This window comes from Convolutriloba macropyga, chromosome 8 (genome assembly GCF_964194025.1).
Source record: "Convolutriloba macropyga chromosome 8, txConMacr16.3, whole genome shotgun sequence".
Lineage (NCBI taxonomy): Eukaryota > Metazoa > Xenacoelomorpha > Acoela > Convolutidae > Convolutriloba > Convolutriloba macropyga.
Window position 1 is genome coordinate 66,726,922 of NC_134475.1, and position 22,967 is coordinate 66,749,888.

Sequence of the window (22,967 nt, forward strand, 5' to 3'; positions counted from 1 at the left end):
CAGAGGGGGTAAAATGAGGTAAGAGTCGGGCTGCCAAGGGGGGTAAAATGGTGTAAGAGTGAGGGGGTAATTTGTCCAGAGGGGGTAAAATGATGTAAGAATTGGGCTGCCAAGGGGGGTAAAATGGTGTAAGAGTGAGGGGGTAATTTGTCCAGAGGGGGTAAAATGATGTAAGAGTCGGGCTGCCAAGGGGGGTAAAATGGTGTAAAAGTGAGGGGGTAATTTGTCCAGAGGGGGTAAAATGAGGTAAGAGTCGGGCTGCCAAGGGGGGTAAAATGGTGTAAGAGTGAGGGGGTAATTTGTCCAGAGGGGGTAAAATGAGGCAAGAGTCGGGCTGCCAAGGGGGGTAAAATGGTGTAAGAGTGAGGGGGTAATTTGTCCAGAGGGGGTAAAATGAGGTAAGAGTCGGGCTGCCAAGGGGGGTAAAATGGTGTAAGAGTGAGGGGGTAATTTGTCCAGAGGGGGTAAAATGAGGTAAGAGTCGGGCTGCCAAGGGGGGTAAAATGGTGTAAGAGTGAGGGGGTAATTTGTCCAGAGGGGGTAAAATGATGTAAGAGTCGGGCTGCCAAGGGGGGTAAAATGGTGTAAGAGTGAGGGGGTAATTTGTCCAGAGGGGGTAAAATGATGTAAGAGTCGGGCTGCCAAGGGGGGTAAAATGGTGTAAGAGTGAGGGGGTAATTTGTCCAGAGGGGGTAAAATGATGTAAAAGTCGGGCTGCCAAGGGGGGTAAAATGGTGTAAGAGTGAGGTGGTAATTTGTCCAGAGGGGGTAAAATGAGGTAAGAGTCGGGCTGCCAAGGGGGGTAAAATGGTGTAAGAGTGAGGGGGTAATTTGTCCAGAGGGGGTAAAATGAGGTAAGAGTCGGGCTGCCAAGGGGGGTAAAATGGTGTAAGAGTGAGGGGGTAATTTGTCCAGAGGGGGTAAATTGAGGTAAGAGTCGGGCTGCAAGGGGGGTAAAATGATGTAAGAGTGGGGCTGCAATGGGAGGATTTTTTAGGAAAATGCAGCTCAAAACTCATACGTCTTTTTGGGCTGCATTGGGCTTCCAAGGGGGTAAAATGGTGTAAGAGTGAGGGGGTAAAAGACAAATTAACCCCCCACTCTTACATCTTTTTGGGCTTCCAAGGGGGGTAAAATGGTGTAAGAGTGGGGGGTTAATTTGTCTTTTACCCCCTCACTCTTACACCATTTTACCCCCCTTGGAAGCCCAATGCAGCCCAAAAAGACGTAAGAGTTTTGAGCTGCATTTTCCTAAAAAATCCTCCTATTGCAGCCCCACTCTTACATCAATTTGGGCGGAAAAATTCAACCCGGGGGTCAACAACGTGGTCATTTCGTTCTGGGAGAATGTTACCAGCTGTGATTTGGTTGGTGCAACCATTTAAGCTCTACGGTATAAAAAAGTTATTCAACTCGAATCTTCCAATGAACTGCGACGAAAGAGTCCATGAATAATTCAATACACAAACGTCGTCAAAAATAAAGAGATGTGACAGAAATTTTGAATTAATGATCATGCCTCTCTTCAATGTTTTTATATACTTCCGATTGAAATTGATAGACATGTTTACAAGTCAAATTAAGGAAACCAACATTTAATTGAGTTCCGACATTTGACATAAATATCTAAACAGGATAAATAGTTTTATAAAAACAAAGCAGAACAATTTTTCCAGGATTTGGCAACACTTACAGATACACGATCACATATCTATCAGCTGCTATACAGAAGGAAATAAAGTTAGTTTTTTCACCATTCGATCATCCATTTTAACCAAATTTACCGATCAATTAAACTGTTAACGAAAGCTACGGAATTCTTAAACAGTGGTCAAACTCTGCTTTGATATTAGCCAGGTCGAAACCTCGACTTATGAAAAGACCTAAATGTCTGTGGGGGAGGGTAAGAAAAAGTACTTGAGACGATTCTTACGTTTAAATACCGACGAAAACCGATCAAACCGACGAAAAAAAAACGTAAGGGCTTTGATCGGTTTTGGCGAAGTAAAACCGACAAAAACCGACAGTTTCTTAAGTTTAAATCCGACAAAATTCTCAACGCGGGTACATGATTGAGGACCCAGCTAAAGTCCAGCTAAATTTTTTACCTAAAATCTATCCAGGACTGTCTTTTCATGCCTTATAATGGTCGAGGACGGTCTTTTAATAATTCCAGGTCTATACAAGGAAGTCTATCTTCCCCTCCAGCTAAGTTGATTTTTTTGTTCCTACAGTCTAACCAGAATAGAGGGGCGAACCAAAACAGATCCCTCTTTTCATTAGTAGATAAGTTATGCAGCTGTTGTTATCGTATCGAGAGATGATTAATATCCATTCTGTCTAAATTCTCACAAACAAGAAAGCATGTTTCTACTCAGCAGAAAACCCACATTTTTTTCGTTAATGCCCCCCGTTTTGGGGGCTGCAGAAACGAATCAGCATATAAACTATGTTGGTGCGGGGGGGGGGGGGTGCATAGCGGAGTTGTTCCGGGAGTATATTTTAAACTTCGACACATAAAGATTCTTGGTTCTTTTCCGTCCCCCCAGTACGTTATGCACACCCGTTACAGAACACGTGCCATTACATAGTAAATCGTTATGTAAAAAAACGGCATGTGCGTCCGTGGGTGCAAAGAATATGCTCCCACTACGTTGGGGGCACAAACGGAAAAGATACAAACTTTTAGGAGCAAATTTTTCCGTGACCGTCTAACGTTTGTCATGTTAACCTTTATAATTTAATTCCTGTAGACGTCTGCCTGCTTGAAGTATAATTATGCAAATCCCGGAGACCTATTTTATCCAGAATATATCATACAGATACAAAAAGTACGACAAACAACCACACCAAAAATTAATTAAAATTTGAGAGAAAAGAGTGTCGAAGACGTTATAATCGTACATTCTTCACCATAAACCCTTGATATATTCAAATAAGCGTTTTCAACGCCTTTGTTAGGATAGGTTTTATGTCAGTAACGTATAAATGTGACAAGCCGAAGAATATATGTATATAAAATGAAAAAAAAATTGGGGAAATTTACAAAAAAAAAGAAAATATGAAAACTATTTATCTCAAAGCCAAAGAGCAATTTCTGAAAACGCTACGCGCAGTAACGCCTAAAGTGTAATTCAGTTAAAAAACATGCGACCTCTCTACTGGAGTAGAGCTGAAAATGGACAGAAATAAGGTAAAAACAGGGCAAAATCTGAAAAATCCACTCTTTTTTTTAAATTTGCAAACACTTTTTTGTAAGACAAAAAAGCCAAAGATCTTTCATTTGAGAAAAAAATATTTTTTTTAATTTTCTAGGACGTGTCAGAATCGCGACTAAGTATTAGGACTACAAAACGAGAACGAATAAAAACACAAAACTCAAAAAAATTACACAAAAATAATGTTGAAGCCATACAAAAATTTGAGCTTCTAATTGAACACTTGATATATGTTCAATGGATCTCATTTAGCTGCAAAAAAATCTGACGGTGTTCGAGCTATGAAATGAACCCATTCCGGTATAAAAACCTTCTGGTAATTAACTTAAAAGAATCAAAAGCGAAAAAGTTTGAAAAAAAAATAATTTTAAAAGGTGCGAGCTCTACAATTCGGTCGCACAAATGGGCGCAAACAAGCACTTTTTTGTGGTACCTTAAATACAGGCAATTGCTCCAAATGTAATCGAAAAACACAATTTGACCAATAAGATATCATATCAAAAACAATTGATGAAATTTTCAATCAAAAATCAATGAGTTAATTTGGGAATTATCGGCAAATGTTTTTAAGAACACTCCATAGCAATTGAGAGTAAATGGTCTGCATTTCGAGCCAGTATAAAAATCTGGTATAGCAGTAAATCATTATAGACAAATATGGCACATGCGTTTGAGCTGTGCATAATATGCATCCACTAAGCAGGGGGCACAAACGGAAAAGATACAACATTTTAGGAGGTATTCTTCACGTAATTGTCTAAAGTCGGTAATGTTAACCTTTACAATGTTTATCCACGTTATTTATTTCTTACATCATGTGATTTATTCTTGTGATATCTCTTACTTTGGAGACCTGGAGTTGAGTCACGGATACGTAGTAAATTATTGAAGTTGATATTTTTTAATTTTATTCTGCTATAGTGTTACAAAAGCAGCACTATTTTGAAGACGTGGAATTCTGTCTCGAGTCCGTTTAGAACTATTCTGATGACAAAACTGAGGGGGATTTTGATAATAGAATGAAAAGTTAATAAATACTAAAGTATGATCAAAACTGAAAACCTGACTTTATAGTCGGCGTTAAAGTTTTACTGATGTCAACATAAATATGAATGACTTTAGACTAGCACAAGGACAACTAATGAATTAGGTACACTTTATCAAATATGGTACAACCATACCACATATCTACGGCTTCAATAATTTTTAAACTGCAGGTATTTAATATTATGCACGCATTTATCGATGTTATATCGCCTGGCCGCGTCTACTTGGGCCTTCGTCATCGTTTCCTCAACAAGGATATCGCTTCGCTCACCAGTCACCCAGCCATTGTCATCCAAGTAGTCTTTTACTGGGACTGTGTCAGCGTCTAAAAACTGGTTGAGAATATTTTCTCAAGTTAGAAGACATTGGTATCGTACTTATGTTACTAAGTGGTGTTTTTGGCTTTCCTCCAAAACGTACTTGGAAAGGTGTTACTTTTGTAATCTTTTTTTACATATACGTAGTTAAAAAACTATTGACTTTATTGCTTCTATAATCATGAATGTTTTATTTGTATTATCTAATTTTATGCAGTTAGACGCCTTTTAATTGTATGTATCAAACTTTCAATAATCCAATGGCTCTATGATCGTTAGCAGGAGCGGTGTTAATTTAAATTTTATTTTGTTTACAGAAATTCTTTACTTTATATCCAATTAGACAGCGTGCTTGGTCTAATCTAATATTTCGGGGAACACCATGTATCTGAATATATTAATCTAGAAATTTTATTACATTGGATTCAATGGCTTTATCAAAAACTTCTACTGTAGGGTACTTAGAGAAACGGTCAACACATGCAAGGAAATGTATATCTTGGTCTTTTTCACTTTTAACTGAACCTCCGAAATCTAGTTGAGTTTCTTCGTTAGGCTCGGAAAAATTCAGTAAAGGGTTCCATTTTGACGCTGGAATGACGGGTTTAGGGCTCTTACCAATCTCAGTGCAGGCTTTGCACTGCGCTGCCTTATTGAGAATCTCTTTATGCATCTGAAGCCAGAATGGATATTGGCCTACGGTAATCATACTCCAACTGCCTGGGTGGTTGAGGTGGAGAGACTCAAGTACTGAATCATGTTTTGAGTGTGGTGTTGCCACACGTTCGTCTATGCAGACACATCCTGATCGGACCTGTAAATCCCTCCAATGTGAATGAAAGTATGGGTTAACCTCTTTGCATCACTGCTCATCATCCTGAAGGGTGCAGTCCCTCACCTCCTTCAAGACTGCATCTTTGCTCGTTAAAACCGCCAGAAAGCCTTTTGTGAATTGTTGAGTTAAATTTTTCTCAAAGACTTCCTCCTTTGAGAATTCTAAATTCAGCGAAGCGGGGCATTCATTGGAGGAGCGGGTGGAGTTGACCGCTGAATTAAGCATTGGTTGAAATGTCTCCCTGCTGGTTGCAGGGGTTGGTGGGGTTTGTGGTTTAGTATTTGAGTTTCTCATGCTTGAATTATTTTGAGGTTGAAATTGTGCTGTGTTTGCAGAGCTAGTAAGAACCAACTGTGTTGTACGGCAGTTTAAGGCAGAAAGCAAATTGGAATGATTTGTTCGGCGGGGAATTGAGGCACGTGTGGAATGTGTGTAATTGACGCTGCCAAAGTGATGTGATTGACAGTTTTGTGGTGTCGTATAAGTATAAATTGCTTCAATCGCGTCACGAATGCGGGTAATTGTTGCAACCACAAATTCCTCATCAATTTTGTTTGTAACTTTTGCTTTTCGATTTCGGTGGCGGGAAATATAGTCTACCATCCCCATTTTTGCGCCTGGTATGTGTTCGATGTTGAAATCAAAAGCTAATAATTGATTCACCCAACGGGTTAAACTACTATTGTAAGTTTTGTTAGATCTGTATTCCTTCATTACTGAAAGTAATGCCCGATGATCTGTAATGATTGTGGATGATCTTCCAAAAATGTAATATTTAAAATATTCTACAGACCACACACTTCCTAATGATTCTAATTCATCGATACTATAACGTTACTCGTTAGAGTTCAGGTAACGAGACGCGAAGGCAACTGTATGGCAACCTGTTGTTGAACGCTGTTCTAATGCTGCTCCTAATCCTGCTCTAGATGCGTCACATTTGATCCGGGTTTCCAAGTGTGGATTATAGTGTTTGTTTTCTGTTGCGTTTGCTACATTATTTTTAATCAGTTGGAAATTAGCTTCAAGTTCATCATTCCAAACAAATTTTGTGTTCTTTTTTAAGTAAAAGTCGGATTGGATGACATAACTGAGAAAATAAGGGATGAATTTACCAAGATAATGTACAGAGTCTAAGAATGATAGTATTTTTTTTTAGATTTTAGGTGCTGTTAGATTTAGAATTGCTGAGGTTTTTGTTTCATGTGGTACCATTCGAGATTGAATAAATTTATGGCCTAACTTTTTTATTTTGGTTTTAGCGAAATGAAATTTGGGTAATTTTGTTCTCAAATTATCCTCGTCCAGTTTTTTGAGACATTTATTAACTAACTTCAAATGATCTTCTTTTGAGCCACGGCTTACAATTATAAAATATATCTAGAAAACAATGAGTATTATCTAGTCCAACTGATGTATAGTCCATTAATAATTGGAATGCCGCTGGCATATCAGTTAATCCGTAAATTCAAATCAAGTAATGAAGCGGTATGTACCAGTACCTTCGCCGCTAAGGATATTAAAGTTGCAATGCCGAGCCGTTTCCGGGGCTAAATTAAGTTGGCTGTACGAGTATTTCAAATCCAGAGTTGCTGTTTCATGAGATTTGTTTGTTTTCAAGCTTTGTTGTATTGTGTCAATTAAATTATCGACGCTAGGCATTTAACATTTATTTTTATGGATAGATTTATTTAAGATTTTAGAATCTAGAGACAATTTAACTGTTTTATCGCTCTTTCCCGTGATAACTATTGGTGATTTAAAAATTGTATCTTTATGATGTGTTTATCATCTGGTAGTTTTTTTAAGTTTGGGTTAACTAAGGGTTGAAGATTAATTGGCACTCTACGTCCTTTTTGATGTGTAGGTGTGAAGTTTTTAATGAACGTAGATTTAACTGAATGTTTTAACGATTTACCAATTCGAGAGATTAGATCAGGAAAGTCGAATGCTCTTTGTTTCCTGATTAAACATTGGTTTTGATCTCCATTTGAGATTTTTTTAGTTTGTGGGAGTGATAGTCCAAGTTGTGGAAAAAGATGTCATCCATTTTTTGGCCTATGGCCATCTTCAGCAACTGTAACATTGACGTATTTAGCTACACAGTCATTAAATTTTACTGAAGTCTTGATTGATCCATTAGTCTTGATTAAATCATTGGAGAAATTTTTGAGTTCGTGCATATGCGTCGATTATATCCAAAATTTTTCCTGACAATCTGATACTACTTTGTTTGCTAGACTGTTGTTGATGATAGTGAAACGCTTCCCGAATCCACTAATGCTTTTGTGTTTGTATTCCCGATACAAATGTTTACATTTACTGGTTCTACTTCTCTGATAATGTCATTATTGGAGATTATTGCAACACAATTGTCGTCTAATTCATCATATTCAGAATCAAAGTTAACATCGTAGATACTATGTTTTTGAAGCAATTTATCAATTTGATTGATGAATCTGCTGTTTTTGAAGCAATTTATCAATTTGATTGATAAATTTCTCCTGCAGTAGCTGAGGTACCGACCATCGCTGCTTCAGAAATGGTATCGTCTACAATGTTGACTCTTGCTTTTGGTTTTATTTGTTGTTTAGTCTTTCTAAATACTTTTGCAATACGATTTGCAATTCCACAGTTTTTGCAGTTTTTTCTGCGAGCAGGGTAATTTTGTGATTAGTAGCAGACCATCCATAACCACAATTGGAACAGATTGTAGTTTTGAAAAAGTTGCTCGTTGAGGGTCGAGATCGGTTCCCTGAACTTTGAATGTTGTTAATGGACATATTCGTTACTTCATTTGTAGTTTGATGAGCAGCTCTTCCTGACATCTTCAATTGATTTTGGATGCCTATCTCAATATTTATTGCCACTTCTAAAGCCTTTTTAGCCGATCTTATTTTTTTAGTAATTCTCTCTGAATCTCACCATCTTGCATATTTGCTTTGAAAACGTCCCGAATGATGAATTCCTCATGACTGCCAAGGTCCCTGTTCAGAGAAAGTTCACGGAGACATCCTTAGAACTTTTTGACTGGTTCTCTTTTTAGTTGCTTTTGGGTTAGAAATGTATAACGGTCGAAAGTTATATTCTGCTGCTTAGTGAATTCTTGATCCAAATTCTCCCAAAGGTCCTTCGTAGATATCTGATCAATTTGAATAGATGGATCTTGAGAACCAACTTTTCGACGGCCTTCCATGCCAAGACTGAGGTAGGTGAGCCAGACAGCTTTGTTGTCACAAAACTTCCAATGCCTATTGCCACACAGTATTCTTGCCGCTTCAGTTTTCTGACATTTATTAAGCCATGCATTCTTAAGTTGTTCGTTCCGATTTCTGCGATCTCTTTCACTTTGGGCAGTGCTATTTTCTACATCTACTTCTTCGATAGATTCAGGGGGGAAGGGTGACTTTGTCCGGTGGTTCTTCTCGTAGAGTATCGATTGAGATGCCCTCTTTAGCAACTATGGCCAGCTTTAACATTATTTGCCAACGTTCCCATCTCAACGGTGGTTCCAAAGTCGGCCTTTCCCAAAAGGGTTCTAAAACAAGAACAGCACGTTCTTTAGTTCCTGACTGCTCAATGTGATACCTCTTACTTCGGAGATATGGAGTTGATTCACGGATACGTAGTAATTTATTGACGTTGGATTCGAGGTGCGAATCCACTATATTCAGTGAGTGTAGAATTACGGCTTCTAATTTTATTCTGCTATAGTGTTACAAAAGCAGCACTATTTTGAAGACGTGGAATTCTGTCTCGAGTCCGTTTAGAACTATTCTGATGACAAAATTGAGGGGGATTTTGTTAAGAGAATGAAAAGTTAATAAATACTAAAGTATGATCAAAACTGAAAACCTGACTTTATAGTCGGCGGTAAAGTTTTACTGATGTGAATATAAATATGAATGACTTTTGACTAGCACAAGGACAACTAATGAATTAAGTACAATTTATCAAATTTGGTACAACCGTACCACACCCGTGATTGTCTAAAGTTGGTAATGTTAAACTTTATAATATAATTCAAGTAGACGTTTGCCTGCTTGAAGCTTAAAGATGCATCAGGGAGTCTCGTTAATGTGTGCTTGCCTATAATGTTCCGATCATGCAAATTTTTTGATTTATCAAGGAAAAAATTGGCATAAAAAATGAAAATTCTCTCTATACAAACCGTTAAACAATTTCAAAATTCCGTTTTTGTTTTAGGAAGGATGATGAGACAAACCATTAACTAGACAGGACAAAGACATCAAAAAAAAATTCAAGTGAATAAATTAACTTAGAAATCACTAAAAAAGAAACAGGACCTGCCCTTAGGGAGACGGGGTAACAGTTAAAAGTTTTAAGATTCCATTCACCGAAAAATATGCAATATGCCATTGATAAATCTAATCTACAAGCCGAAAAAACAAGACTTTAAAGCAAATAAATTCAAAGTCGTAAGAACCTTTTGCGATGGAGTCCAACAATTGAATAGTTTCCCGCGCAACTTCAAAAAAACCAGAGACAAATCCCGGAGACCTATTATATCCAGAATATATCATACAAATACAAAATTTCGACAAACACAACCAAACAAGAAAAAATTAATTAAAATTTGAGAGAAAACCGTGTCGAAGCCGTTATAATCGTACATTCTTCACTATAAACACTTCAAATATACTCAAATCAGCGTTTTCAGCGCCTTTGTAAGGATATGTGTTATGTCAGTAACGTATAAGTGTGACAGGACGAAGAATATATGTATAAAAAATGAAAAAAGAAATTTGAGAAATTTACAAAAAAAAAGAAAATATGAAAACTATTTATCTCAAAGCCAAAGCACAATTTCTGAAAACGCTACGCCCAGTGACGCCTAATGTGTAATTCAGTAAAAAAATATGCTACCTCTCTACTGGAGTTGAGCTGAAAATGGACAGAATTAAGGTAAAAACGGCAAAATCTGAAAAATCTACTCTTGTTTTAATTTGCAAAAACTTTTTTGGAAGACAAAAAAAACGAAGAGCTTTCAATTAATAAAAAAATAGGATAATTTTTAGCTTTCTAGGACGTGTCATAATTGCGACTAAGTATTAGGACTACAAAATGACAACAAATAAAAAAAAAAACACAAAACTCAAAAGAAAATTACAAAAAAAATAATGTTAAAGCCATACAAAATTTTCAGCTTCTAATTCAACACTTGATATATGTTCATTGAATCTCATTTAACTGCAAAAAAATCTGTCTGTGATTGAGCTATGAAATGAACTCATTCCGGTATAAAAACCTTCTGGTAATTAACTTAGAAGAAACAAAAGCGAAAAAATTTTAAAAATAATTAATTAAAAAAACTGCGGCCTTTACAATTCGCACCCACGAGTAAACGCAAACCAGCCTTTTTTTCTTTCGTCCTTTATATGCAGGTAATTGCTCCCAATGCAAGGGAAAAACCAATTTTGAGCAAAAAGACAAGATGTCAAAAACAATTGATGTACTTTTTAATAAAAAACTGATGAGTTAAATTGTGAACTATCGGCGATTTTTTCCACAACATTCTATAGCAAGCGATAGTAAATGGTTTGCACTTCAAGCATGTTTAAACAAAATATTGCATAGAATATACTTTTTGATGGGAAAACGCTAAGTTTAGACGAGCTTTTGGAAGGTTTTTCAGGTTAAATTATTCCGCAACTTTAACTTTTCTGTGTCTTTAAAGCTAAAACCATTAACGCTTTTTGTGAATTTTTTTAACATACATTTTAGCAAAATTGACAAAAATTGTGCAAAAAGTACGGAAAATGTGAACAAAAACAACTGTGAAGTCAGTCAAATATTCACAAATCTTTAAACCTCGATAAATCTGTGAAAAGAAAACAAAATAAAAAACCTTTTAAGTCTATATTCTACGATGGATGGGCTTTCTAATGATACCACTCGCAACTCTCCACGAGGATTGTATCGATCGGCTAAAATTGACTGAACTAAAAACTATTTAACTATATAGTACCTGCCCCACTGTGGGTCGGAAAATTTGTTCTCGAGGGGAACACTAGTGTGTGTTTCTGTGTTTATATATATATATATATATATATATATATATATATATATAGGTGTATATATATATATATATATATATATATATATATATATATAAAATATTATAATATATATATATATATATATATATAATATGTGTGTGTGCATGTGTGTGGCGGGGGCGGGTTGTTTTTTGCTTTCAAGTGCTGCCATGTCTCCGGAGGAAAAAATAAGCGAGTGTTAATGATACTTCCAAGGATGTGCAAATATACATAGACAAACTTTAATGATTTCTGTTGTAGACCGATGAACTCAGCGAGAAAGAGGAATTACAAACGAAACTAAAAGACAATTACTTCCTTCGGAAATTAAAAATCTGGCTGTTTTCTCTCTCAAAACCATTAATATTAATTGTTATTAATTTGCATACTGACTGGATTCTAATAACTTTTTAAGTCTGAGAACCCATTTTGATAATTATCCGTGAGGTAAATTCATTGCTTTAAAGGGCTTTTCTTTTCTTTTTGTAGAGCCGACAATCCCAGTGCTTGGACCAATAAAATCCACGGCAAGTCCATGCAAGATCCTGAGGACTCTGAGATACATTTTTCAAGATCACACCTACCCTAGTTAATTTTATCATAACTAGATGTTCATTTTGAGATCATTACAAAATCTTGCATTAATTTTCCAAAAACCATTAATACAATTAATTTTCCAAATTTTTCTTCGAATACCAAAAAAATTCGTTGAAGTGCTACATTAACCCAAAAAACGAATAGCCATCTCGCACGCTTCCATAAAGAAGAAAAATTATAATAAAAAATTCAGCTCAAAAATTTAGCAAATCGATGCTTTGCCTTTCAAGATTTTGTAATAATCTTGCGCGATCTTGCGGATTCTGAGGATATATTTTCCGCGATCACACCAGCCCCAGTTGATTTTCTCATAATTAGATTTTTTTAAGATCTTAGTATAAAATTGATTGGGATAGGTTTGACCTTGGAAAATATATCTCAGAATCCGCAAGATCGCGCAAGATTATTACAAAATCTCGCAAGGCAAAGCATCGACTCGCTAAATTTTTGGAATAATTTTCTAAAATAACTTTACTTCTTTCTTCTTTCAGGAAGCGTGCGAGATGGCTATTTGTTTTTGCGGTTAATGTGGCACTTCATCGATTTTTTTTCGGTATTTAAAGAAAAAATTGAAAAACTAATTTTTATAATGGTATTTGGAAAATTAATTGTTATAATGGTATTTGGAAAATTAATGGTATTTCATAAGAACTAACTTTTCAACATTAGCGAAATGGCGCTTCTGCTTTTCCGCTCAATAAACATTTTCAAACCTTGATTTTTTTTTACAATTTTAGGATTGAAGTACGATTGCACAAAAAGTTTTTAACTTTCTCTTGCCATCGTTCAATCCAGTTCAAAGCATTGTAAAACATCTAAAAAAATACTTGCTTTGATTAAAAACTCAAAGTTACTTGGTTTTACTTTTTACTTTTTTGGTTTTTATGGTTTTTGTTTCTTGGAAAAATTTCGACAGCAATGATTTATCAAGATATTGGAAGATAACCACCTGGTTTTGCCTAGAACAGTAACAATCTAGGAAAAGAACTCACTCAATCTAGGTACGTTGAATAAATTAGTGTTTTCTAACAGAAAATTAACAAAGTAAAAAATTGGGATATCGCATGAAATAGACGAGTGATAAAAACTGATCTTGAAACAAATTCGACTGAAAAAAATCAGACCTGATGCTATCCCACAACACTGTCTTGCCGTCTAATTAGGGATATTTTTTTTCTCCAGCTATAAAACATTTCTCCAGTAATATAAAAATTGGGATTTTGCTTGATATGGACGAGTGAAAAAGACTAACCTTGAAACAAATAAGACTGAAAAAAATCAGACCTGATGCTATCCCACAACACTTTCTTGCCGTCTAATTAGGGATATTTTTCTCTCGCTAGAAAACATATAATATATGTAAACCTAATTAGTTTGGAAGCGAGACCAGTACTTTACGTTTAGAAAGAGGATAAAGATAAAAACCCAGAGCAAAATGTGCTTGAATGTGCGCCAGTTGGTTTTTTTTCGCATTTTCAGGCAAGTTTTTATCTTCATACTTTTAGAAAATAGTGATAAAGGGGTTGTTTATTTTGTTTTGTTTTTTAAAACTGACTTATGTTAAATTTAGTGTTTGAAGTCGATCGTAACCAATGCCAGGTTTTTTGATCGAACCGGTGAGTTTATTTATAGTTGTTTTTGCCTAGAATTGGGCTAGAAAGTACTTTCTAGCCCAATTTTTCTTTTCTGTCATGCATGGAAAAATTACGTTCACTTTACTCAGTGGCAAAATTTAATTAGTAAAATGAACAAAATAAAGATATTTCTTATTTAGAAATATTTAATTGCCCTTGCATCAACGATAAAAATTTAGAAAGTGTGAAATAACTGGGGATTAACTATAAAAAAGAGGTACTTGAGAAAAAAAATCTTTGCAGTACGAAACTGCCTATTTGATGCGTGTACTGGCCTGAAACTGCCTGTAATGTCGTGTTTTTAGCAGCCGTGAGTTTTTAAATTATTTTGAAGAGTTTTGGCTTGGCGTTTTTCTTGTAGTTTCCCTTTTTTTTATCCCGATAAAAACAACTTTTTGTTAGGAAAACTAAGCATCCTCCTATGTCACACTCGAGATTAAATTTTAATTTGTCCAGATACTGCTTCTAATTTATTTTCCCGATGCGCTCGAAATCAACACTTGAACCATTGATAGACAGATCTTGATCATAGACATCTGCACCGCTTTATAGAAAAATTGTACGTGTATTTTGAGTATTCTTTCTGAACTTATGTGCGCTGCAATTATTTACAAGTCTTATTTACTTTTCAAAATATTTGGCGAAAGTTATTTGGTGCTCTATTTAATGACTAAAATTGCAAGAAATACAAATCTCATATCTTCTCTATAATTGTAGATATCGGTAATCTACACTGAGGAAGAAGATAAAAAATAAAGTTAGAACTTATTTCATTGAAAAAATATTTGCCCCATATTTTATGATGCTGGAGTTCTTTTAATTCTTATGCATAATCAACAACAAACGAAGCTTTAGATGTTCGACCATTTCGAATGCATATTGAGCACAAAATGCGGTTGGGTTCATTAAAACAATTAATACATGACCTATGTGCACAGGATGACATGATAGTTTTAGATAGTTTAAAAGATAGGAAGCTCTAATTTTCGAACCCCAAAATTAATGTAATTGAGCTGAGGTATTCTTGAAGATTAATTTGACCTGAATTTTGGGTGAAGAGTAGCTTCATTTATCTATTTGTTGCTTTTGTGTAATTATTGGAGTAGAGTCTTCTTGTTCAAATTGCTTTCAAATGTCTCTATTAAATTTACAGATTTAAAAATTTATTTTTTTTACAAACTCTTAGACTTTTACAAACTTAAATTGTATTTCCGCAAAAGTTTTGTTTAATACCAGGAGAAACTCAACTGATCTTTTTTTGCGCCTGCTGTCCAACATATACTCCTTGCCACTGCAGTCATCGTTTTTTTTAATTGACAGTGTATCTGTTTTTTTGCGACACGTTTTTCTCGGAAATCACGACCAACTAAATCGCACGTATTGCACCTTTTTTCTCCCGCTACAAGTCATTGCGGTTGTATAAATCCCATACAAAATCTTACGGATCGTCTCGAAAAACTTGAGAATAACCAAATTACTTCAGAAAACAACATTTATCAGTTAGAAAAACGATTAACAGCAGTAGAAAGATATCAAAAAAGACCGTTTCTTATTTTTACTAACATCGATATCCCAGCAGATGGTAATGTACTCGCACCAATTTTACAAATACTAAACAACATCTTACAGGTTAGTTTGAATCCCGACGAAATCTCGATTGCCCACCCACTAAAAAATGGAAACATTGCGCCTATTATTGTTCAATTTTTGTATTTGCAACAAAGGGACATAATTCTGAAACGTGCTTCATGGTTAAGAGGTCTGAGAAATTCGATGGGGAATCCTATTTTCATTCATGAACGACTGGCGAAAAAGGATGTTATCATTGAAAAAAAAGCTCGAGAACTGGACATTCACTATAAGATTAGGAAATCACACTTATGGGCTTTTGATGGTGAAAAATATCAACCAGTTGATGACATCAGCGAGCTACCGGATTATCAAAGGAGACAACAAAAGAGTTTGCAAACTGTACAAAATGGTACTCCATTCATAAATAATAAAAGAACCTATGCTTTTTCGCCTGATATGGACGCAACAAACAATGGAAATGATATACCAATGAACAAAAACAAAATATGTACGGTGTTTCATTTCAGCAAAACAAAAGTTATGCGTCAAAAAACTAACATTCACAGTCTTGCTTGTTAATATCCGGTCTCTAAACAAACACCTTGAGGAACTTCAGGTTTTTTTGCAAACATTTGAGTCCCTACCAACTGTGATTTGTCTTGTTGAAACTTGGATACAAGAGGGTTCTCATGAAGAACACTTCAGTATATCAGGTTATCAGAAAAAAATTGCTAAAAACAGGGTGGGAATTGGTGGAGGAGTAGCCATGTTTTGCAGGGAGGATATTCTTCTGTTAGATAGCTTTCCAACGAACTATGATGAGAGCCTAGGTATAAAAATTAGAACAAATAACGAAAACTATACTTTGATTACATACTATGTTCCCCCTGGGTTCAATAAAAATCAGTTCTTGACTGAATTTGACAGCTATCTTGAGACTATGGTGGATGCGAACCAAAATCTTATTATATGTGGAGACTTCAATATAGATCAGCTATCTCTGGCTCCAATAAAAAAGCGATTTGAAGATGTTATCTCTAGTAACGGTATAAACCTAATGGATTCGGGTATAACTAGAGAAACGTCGACAACAAAATCATCCCTCGATTTATTTCTGACAAATATCAACAAAAATCAATGCATAGTAAATTCTATCAGTTACGACATCACAGATCATTATCCAGTATTTTTCAGTCTAACAAAAAATATGATTAAACCCAAGATAAAAGCATCCAAACGTCGCAATATGTCTGCCTTCAACAACAAAATACTGTTTGAAAAATACAAAAAGGAACTGGAAAACAATTTAATCACATTTCTGAACAACAATACGGATCAATCTTTCAACGCATTTTGTAACTGTTTACATTTTGTAGTCGACAGACACCAGCCTTGGTTGAAATAAAACAAAAGAAAAATAGGAATCAATGGGTTACAAATCGACTAAAAAATCTTTTTGCGAAGAGAAACAATGCAAGAACAAAATGGTTGAGAACAAAAAACAACATCGATAAAAATAGATATCTTCAACTGAAAAGCAAGAGCACTCAAATCATGAACGACACAAAAAAACTTTTCATACAAAACAAAATTCAAAATTGTGGTAGGGACTCAAGCAAAATGTACAAAATCATAAACAAATTGATAGGCAGGAACAGAAGAAGTGACGGAGTTATAACCTTGTTTTCAATAATATAGGAACTGATGACCCCAGTGGCATAGCTGATTATTTCAATGAACATTTTGTAAATGTTGCAGATGAAATAGTAAGCAAATTACCTCAAATAAGCTTTCCTTCATTTAATTATGCTGAAGAACAATCTATGATGCTACACGAAACAAATGTAGTAGAAGTGCTTTCACAAATAGCCAGCCTACAGAATTCTTTTGCGCATGGTGTGGATCTGATCACTAACACCTTCATTAAGAGATTTGACAGAACTTTAGCCCCATTTTTAGTTAAATATATCAACGAATCTTTTTTGAGCGGAGTTTTCCCAAATAGCCTAAAACGAGCAACTATCCAACCCCAATTCAAAACGGGATCAAAAACTGATGCCAATAACTATCGACCAATTTTAATTTTGCCGTCTTTTGGAAAAGTATTTGAAAAAATTATGAAAATAAAAATTCCCAACTACATAGATGAATTCAAAATTCTTGGTGAAAATCAGTTTGGTTTCCGTAATCGGAGATCAACATTTGATGCACTCGTAAATGTAGTGGAAAACGTAAGGTTGGAAAAAGAAAAAGGGAACAATAGCACCACGATCTTCCTAGATTTGAAAAAGGCATTCGACATTGTTAATCACTCGCTGCTGTTGAAAAAATAAGAAAACTTTGGAATTAGGGGTCAGGTTTAAAGCTGGTTTTCTTCATATCTCAAATCAAGAACACAGTGTGTTATATGGAAAAGTAGAATATCGAAAGAACTAATAGTAAAAAATGAAGTTCCTCAAGGTTCTGTTCTGGGTCCTGTATTATTTATACTGTACTTTAATGACTTTGTGGACGCTTGTAAATTATCCACTCCGTATTTTTTTGCCGATGATACCAGCCTCCTTTTCAAAAGCAGACCAACCTCTGAAGAATTAATTACTGAAATTCATTCAGGTTTATATTGGTTACATAAAAATAAATTGGATTTAAACGCGTCAAAAACTTTTGTAATGAATTTTTTTGTAACTAAAGCAAACACAAACATTCAAAATTGCCCAGTTCAGAAGTGCAATACCTACAAATATCTAGGAGTAATTTTAGACGCGAATTTAACTTTCGAAAAACATTTGGAATCCATTTGTTTAAAATTAAAGAAGTGGATCGGAATAATTGCAAGGCTAAGGAGAACTTGCAGTCGCAACACCGTTTTGATATTTTACAAAACTACAGTGGTACCAATTTTTGATTATGGACTTCTTATTTATGGTGGAACAACGTTGAATAAGTTTCAAAAAAATGAACGGTTACAAAAGAAAATTTTGAGAATTGTCTTTAGAAAGAAACCAAGTGACTCCATCTTTGATACTTTATTCGAGTTCAAAATTTTGACAATTTGTGAATTGTACATAAAACATCTGCTTTCATTCAGCCTTAAATCATACTTTGGGTTACATTCAAACAAAATGATGAAAGAGATTTTGACCGCAAATCAAAACTTTTCGTACAATACTCGCTCGAAAACCACTCTCATTATACAAACAAAATTGTCAAAAAGAATTTCAATTCGGACATCTCTGGGTTATCGCGGTAGAATTTTGATAAATTTTCTACTTAAACAAAAATTAGTACCTCAGCTTGAACAAGAGACCATGTCCTGTATAAAAGTTAAAAACCTAGTCAATGCACTTCAATATAGCTTGATCATTCAAAACGATACGTTAAAAAAACTTGTCTTTAAATAAAATCTGGGCGCTTAATTAAGATACGTTAGTATTTGCAAGCGTCCACTCCTGATGAAATTTTGGATTTATGGATTTTTCATAGTGGATTCTGCTGTGTCCACAACTTCTGCGTGCTTTATAAATTAACAGGAGAAATTCAAATTCAAATTCAAATTCAAACCGACACACTGTTATAAATACCAGAAAAGGCAGAAAAATTATTATTTGAAGTTTAAACGCGAATACTTGAGGTCAGATGATTTTTGCTAACTTTGTTTATATGAGTGGAAACGAACTGAGAAGATTACTGATCTATTACTGGATTACTGCCCCCCCAAGCTTATTGGATAAATAACTTTTTCGCATGTGCTATTTTTTACATAGTAACGCATTATAACAATATATAGATTGTAATTGGGGGGGGGGGGGGGGGCATAAAACATTGGGGGGCAGAAACATAATAGATCCAGATTATTCAACAAAAACAGTTTTGATCACGATTTTTAAAAAGAAGAAACAGCTACAAACATACTTTTGGTATGCTGGCTAAAACTGCTGTCATCTTGCATTGCATCATTGTACATCTCTTATTAGGCTATGGAAACCATCTTTAATTCAAATAAGAGCATTTCTTTGTAGGCAGAAACAATGTTATTGGCACCTTAATTGTGTTCGCAGAGGGATCGAAAAGTTCAGTAGCTGATGGGAACAATGAAGTCGCAAGAAACGATGTCTGAGGTCAGAAAGCAAAAAAAAATTGACTGTCGACCGTTTTTTTGCGCAAAACAATTGCTTTCTTTCCGCAATTATTTCGTGAATCTCTAACCATATCTAATTGAATCTTACATCAACCTATTCCCTTACTAAAACGATGTAATCCTCATTAGTTGTTATGAATATTTTTAACTTTTCAGAAGTATAAACATCAAGATGAAGAGAACAGCAAAAGTGGTGTTACTCGGAGGACTGTTGGTGACGATGAGTGTGTTGTTGGGGACGACTGTTGTGTTTGAGGTCATCACTACTATTCAGGATGTGGAGAACATTCAGAGCCAGATTGACTATGTGGATACTAAGGGAGACCAAGGTACGAGATGTGAGCCGGGATCAAGCAATAATTCCCCAAAATAAGCCACTTTGCTGTGGGTTTTTTCGTTTGAGCTTAACCCTAGTTGATACATTTGTCTACATCCCTAAAGAGAATTTTCTGTAAAATTACGCACCTATACCAATTTGCGTGGCCAAGATCGCTTTGATCAGACCAACTTGTGTCGCGGAAAACGGATCCAGTCTCAAATTGGTTGAGGATAAGGGTGCCAGACACAACTGGGTTGCACACAGGAGACCACAAACCTGTTTGGGTCCCGGCCTCTGGGTTGGAGAGCAAACTAGCTTTAATTTAATGGGAATTCGGGTCGCACACCTCCTTGCATAATCTCACTACAAAAAGATATCTGTTCCTTCAGAAAAAATCCCCTTTCTCGTGACGTATTTCCTATGGCATAATAGCCGAGAGGTAAGGTGTTTGATTCACACGGCAATGATTGAGAGAGTTCAATCCCCTGCCTCCGTGAAGCTGTCTGTGTGAGGCTGAGCTCTTACTTTACCATAGCTTCAGGTTGACCATAGCCTGACCAATGTTGGCTGCAATGATGGTACCACGTGAAAGTTTTCCATTTTTTTTACAGGGAACACACTTTTGGTTCTAATGATGACACTAGACTCTTACTCAGTGGAATTTAGCCAAGTGTGCACCTGTTCCAAGAAACGACTGGACAATCTAACTTACTCTGAGCCCTGTGTCCTTGCGGGGCAGCCAGCCCCTGGGCAGCTGTACTCGTGGCTTCCGAACCCAAGAGGACTGCACGACTTGCAGCCCATCTTCTATGAATGTTCTGGTCGCCGAGACAAGAGAGAGGTACAATAATTGAACATTCTGTGGAATCACTCTGCTATAGCCCAGGCTGATATCCCTAACCCAGACCCCCTTCTGAGGTGGAAAGGGGATTCCAGACTTACTTATAGCATACCGAGGAGTGGTTATAGGTCAACCTATGTAGAGGACTGATGTAGCGGACACCCAACCTATGTAGCACATAGGGGTGTCCACAGGGGTTATGGTCCTCAGCTTGGGCTGGTTTGACAAAAATTGCCAAAACATTCATTATATGGAATGAAAAATCTTCCTTTCACAGCTCGTCGTCGTTTAAGTAGCGTCCCTATCTTAATGAAAGTGAGACTATAATTGCACTTAAAATTAAACCGTGATCAAACTTGGTTTTATCTTATTGGGCAGAAATTTAAATTTTAGATCTATACAAAAGAAGCGCTAACCAGATTAGTACAAATTATACTTTGAAATTTATCATAGCCTATTCAAGGAAAGTGAAACTAACTATCAAGTGTTTTTCTGAAGGTCACTCGAATCTCCTGCCATCATCCGAATGTGACAGAGCGACCTATTTTTGTGGCTGCATTCTTGGCCATGACTATGACAGAGGTCATTGAGATCGTCACTAACCCCGATCCCACCTACGCGTTCCGTTTCTACGAAGAGTACATGGACAACATCCCAATGTACGTTGTGGAGGGGGGAAGTTTGAACTCAATTCTGCTTTCGAAGAACATAATGCAGAAGCTACACGATGACGTCACATATCTCAACACGTTTATTCAGCCTTTCATCAGCAGAACTGAAGGAATGTCGGAAAATATGACAGGCATCTGTTTCTTCATACTTTATTCATTTCACTATATAAAAACCACTTTTTGTTCTTTTTTTCCAACAACAACGCTTGTGCTAAGCTAAACTTTGAGCGCTCAAAACATCCGATATTGTAATGACGCATTTCTGTCCATAATGAATTTTCTGGTACATTGCCAATGTGTCGTAAGCGGTACAACTTAACTAGCTTAAGTTGAAATAAATTTTTTAATTGATAATGCAAAAGCTGTAGTAAACTAAGGTAGGACTATGCTCCAATCTTCTTTTACTGGTCGCAGCTACTTTCTTTATAATTTGTTCCTGCGTAATCGCAGCGGAACAGCATTAGGCCACAGCGGCTTGTTCTCAGCTGCCCTTTTTCTTATTATTCCCCACATTTCAGACTGTTCTTTTTATTGAGCATCATTGCTCTTTTTTGTTGACGATGGCCATTTTTTTGCGTCTGAAACTTTTTACGTCTTTGAACGTTGCTACTTTCTTTCGGTACCAATTGAGGCTTTAAATGAAAAACATTTGACAATGAATACAAATGCTTAAACTTATAAGTCTTCTGATAAAAAGACAATTCTGATTTCAAAAACCATGCTGATGAGTAGAAACCGTTTTCTTTTTACCTGTCGCTAACAATTGTTCTTCCGACACTCATAAGCACATTAAACTGAAATTGAAGTTGAAGATGAAGAGGGAAAGAGATGCCTTGCCTTTGCAGAGTTTGTGGTGTCTTGGGAGACAGATGTTTATCAACACTCGAAGGAGATCAAAATGGGCAACTACATGAATGTTGTCAAAATGGCCGCCACTGCAGCACTCGCAGCAGAGAGACTGCACGCATTCAGCACCCGCATTGCAAAGAAATAATTAGACGGTCACAATTTGCGTCTCTTCGATTCTGATGACTTAATGATTGGCACTAACGCACTGCACAATCAAATTGTCCCAGATCGAGATAAAAAAAATCAAGCATGTCAAAGCCCGTTCATGACACTTTCATTCCGCCTACAGCACATTTAGATGTTGACTTTTGGTGAAATACTTGGTTTGTATAATTGCATTGAGTGCAGAAATTGAAACGTCTTGTTCCTCAATTTGCGGCCTCTTTGAATTTCGTTTTTGGCTCATATCTGTGATCACAAGCGAGACTGGATGATTATATCTCATCAGATTATCTCAAAAAAGGTTGCATTACAAGACGATAGATGTCTTGCAAGACGGATTGATATCCTGTAACTCCGATCATGATTTGCTCAACTTTGGCTCCTAATCTATTATTTATTTTATCAAGCATTCGACAGCGAGTTGCTAACTTTATTGTTCCAACCCCTCTTGAGAGGGGAGGAAGGGGGAGGAACTATATAATCAACTGGGATTTTTGGCGATCGATATAATCATCGTAGAATAAAGAGTGGTATCATTAAAAAGCCCATCCAGCGTAGAATATGGAATTAGAAAGATTTTTTTGAATTTCGTTTTCTAGAGCAATGTATCGAGGTTTATATTTTTGTGAAAATTGAGATTATTTTAATTCACATTTTCTGGAAAATTTATCAAAAATTTTGTGTCAATTTTGTAAAAAAAATGTTAAA

General features: G+C 35.9%; 1 protein-coding gene across 3 annotated transcripts; it reads left to right on the forward strand.

Moving 5' to 3' along the window:
* The first annotated feature begins 1,594 nt into the window (after positions 1-1,594).
* Positions 1,595-22,375, forward strand: LOC142344288 (uncharacterized). 3 transcript variants are annotated; one of them, XM_075395872.1, is made up of 5 exons: positions 1,595-1,740; positions 19,574-19,746; positions 20,348-20,577; positions 21,076-21,379; positions 22,094-22,375. In XM_075395872.1, the coding sequence occupies exons 2-5, from the start codon at positions 19,590-19,592 to the stop codon at positions 22,240-22,242; spliced, it is 840 nt and encodes a 279-aa protein (XP_075251987.1). In that variant the 5' UTR covers positions 1,595-1,740; positions 19,574-19,589; the 3' UTR covers positions 22,243-22,375. The 3 variants fall into 3 exon arrangements, with proteins under 3 accessions (XP_075251987.1, XP_075251988.1, XP_075251986.1); XM_075395873.1 differs by lacking the exon at positions 1,595-1,740 and adding an exon at positions 14,330-14,464; XM_075395871.1 differs by lacking the exon at positions 1,595-1,740 and adding an exon at positions 14,552-14,602.
* The last annotated feature ends 592 nt before the right edge of the window (positions 22,376-22,967 follow it).

Bases quoted from the DNA above. Each gene is read 5' to 3' on its own strand.
- LOC142344288 (XM_075395871.1), top strand. From the start codon at position 14,580: ATGCATATTGAGCACAAAATGCG. The intron at 19,747-20,347 runs GTACGAGATGTG...TTTTTTTTACAG, and splicing joins GGATACTAAGGGAGACCAAG to GGAACACACTTTTGGTTCTA. The intron at 20,578-21,075 runs GTACAATAATTG...GTTTTTCTGAAG, and splicing joins GTCGCCGAGACAAGAGAGAG to GTCACTCGAATCTCCTGCCA.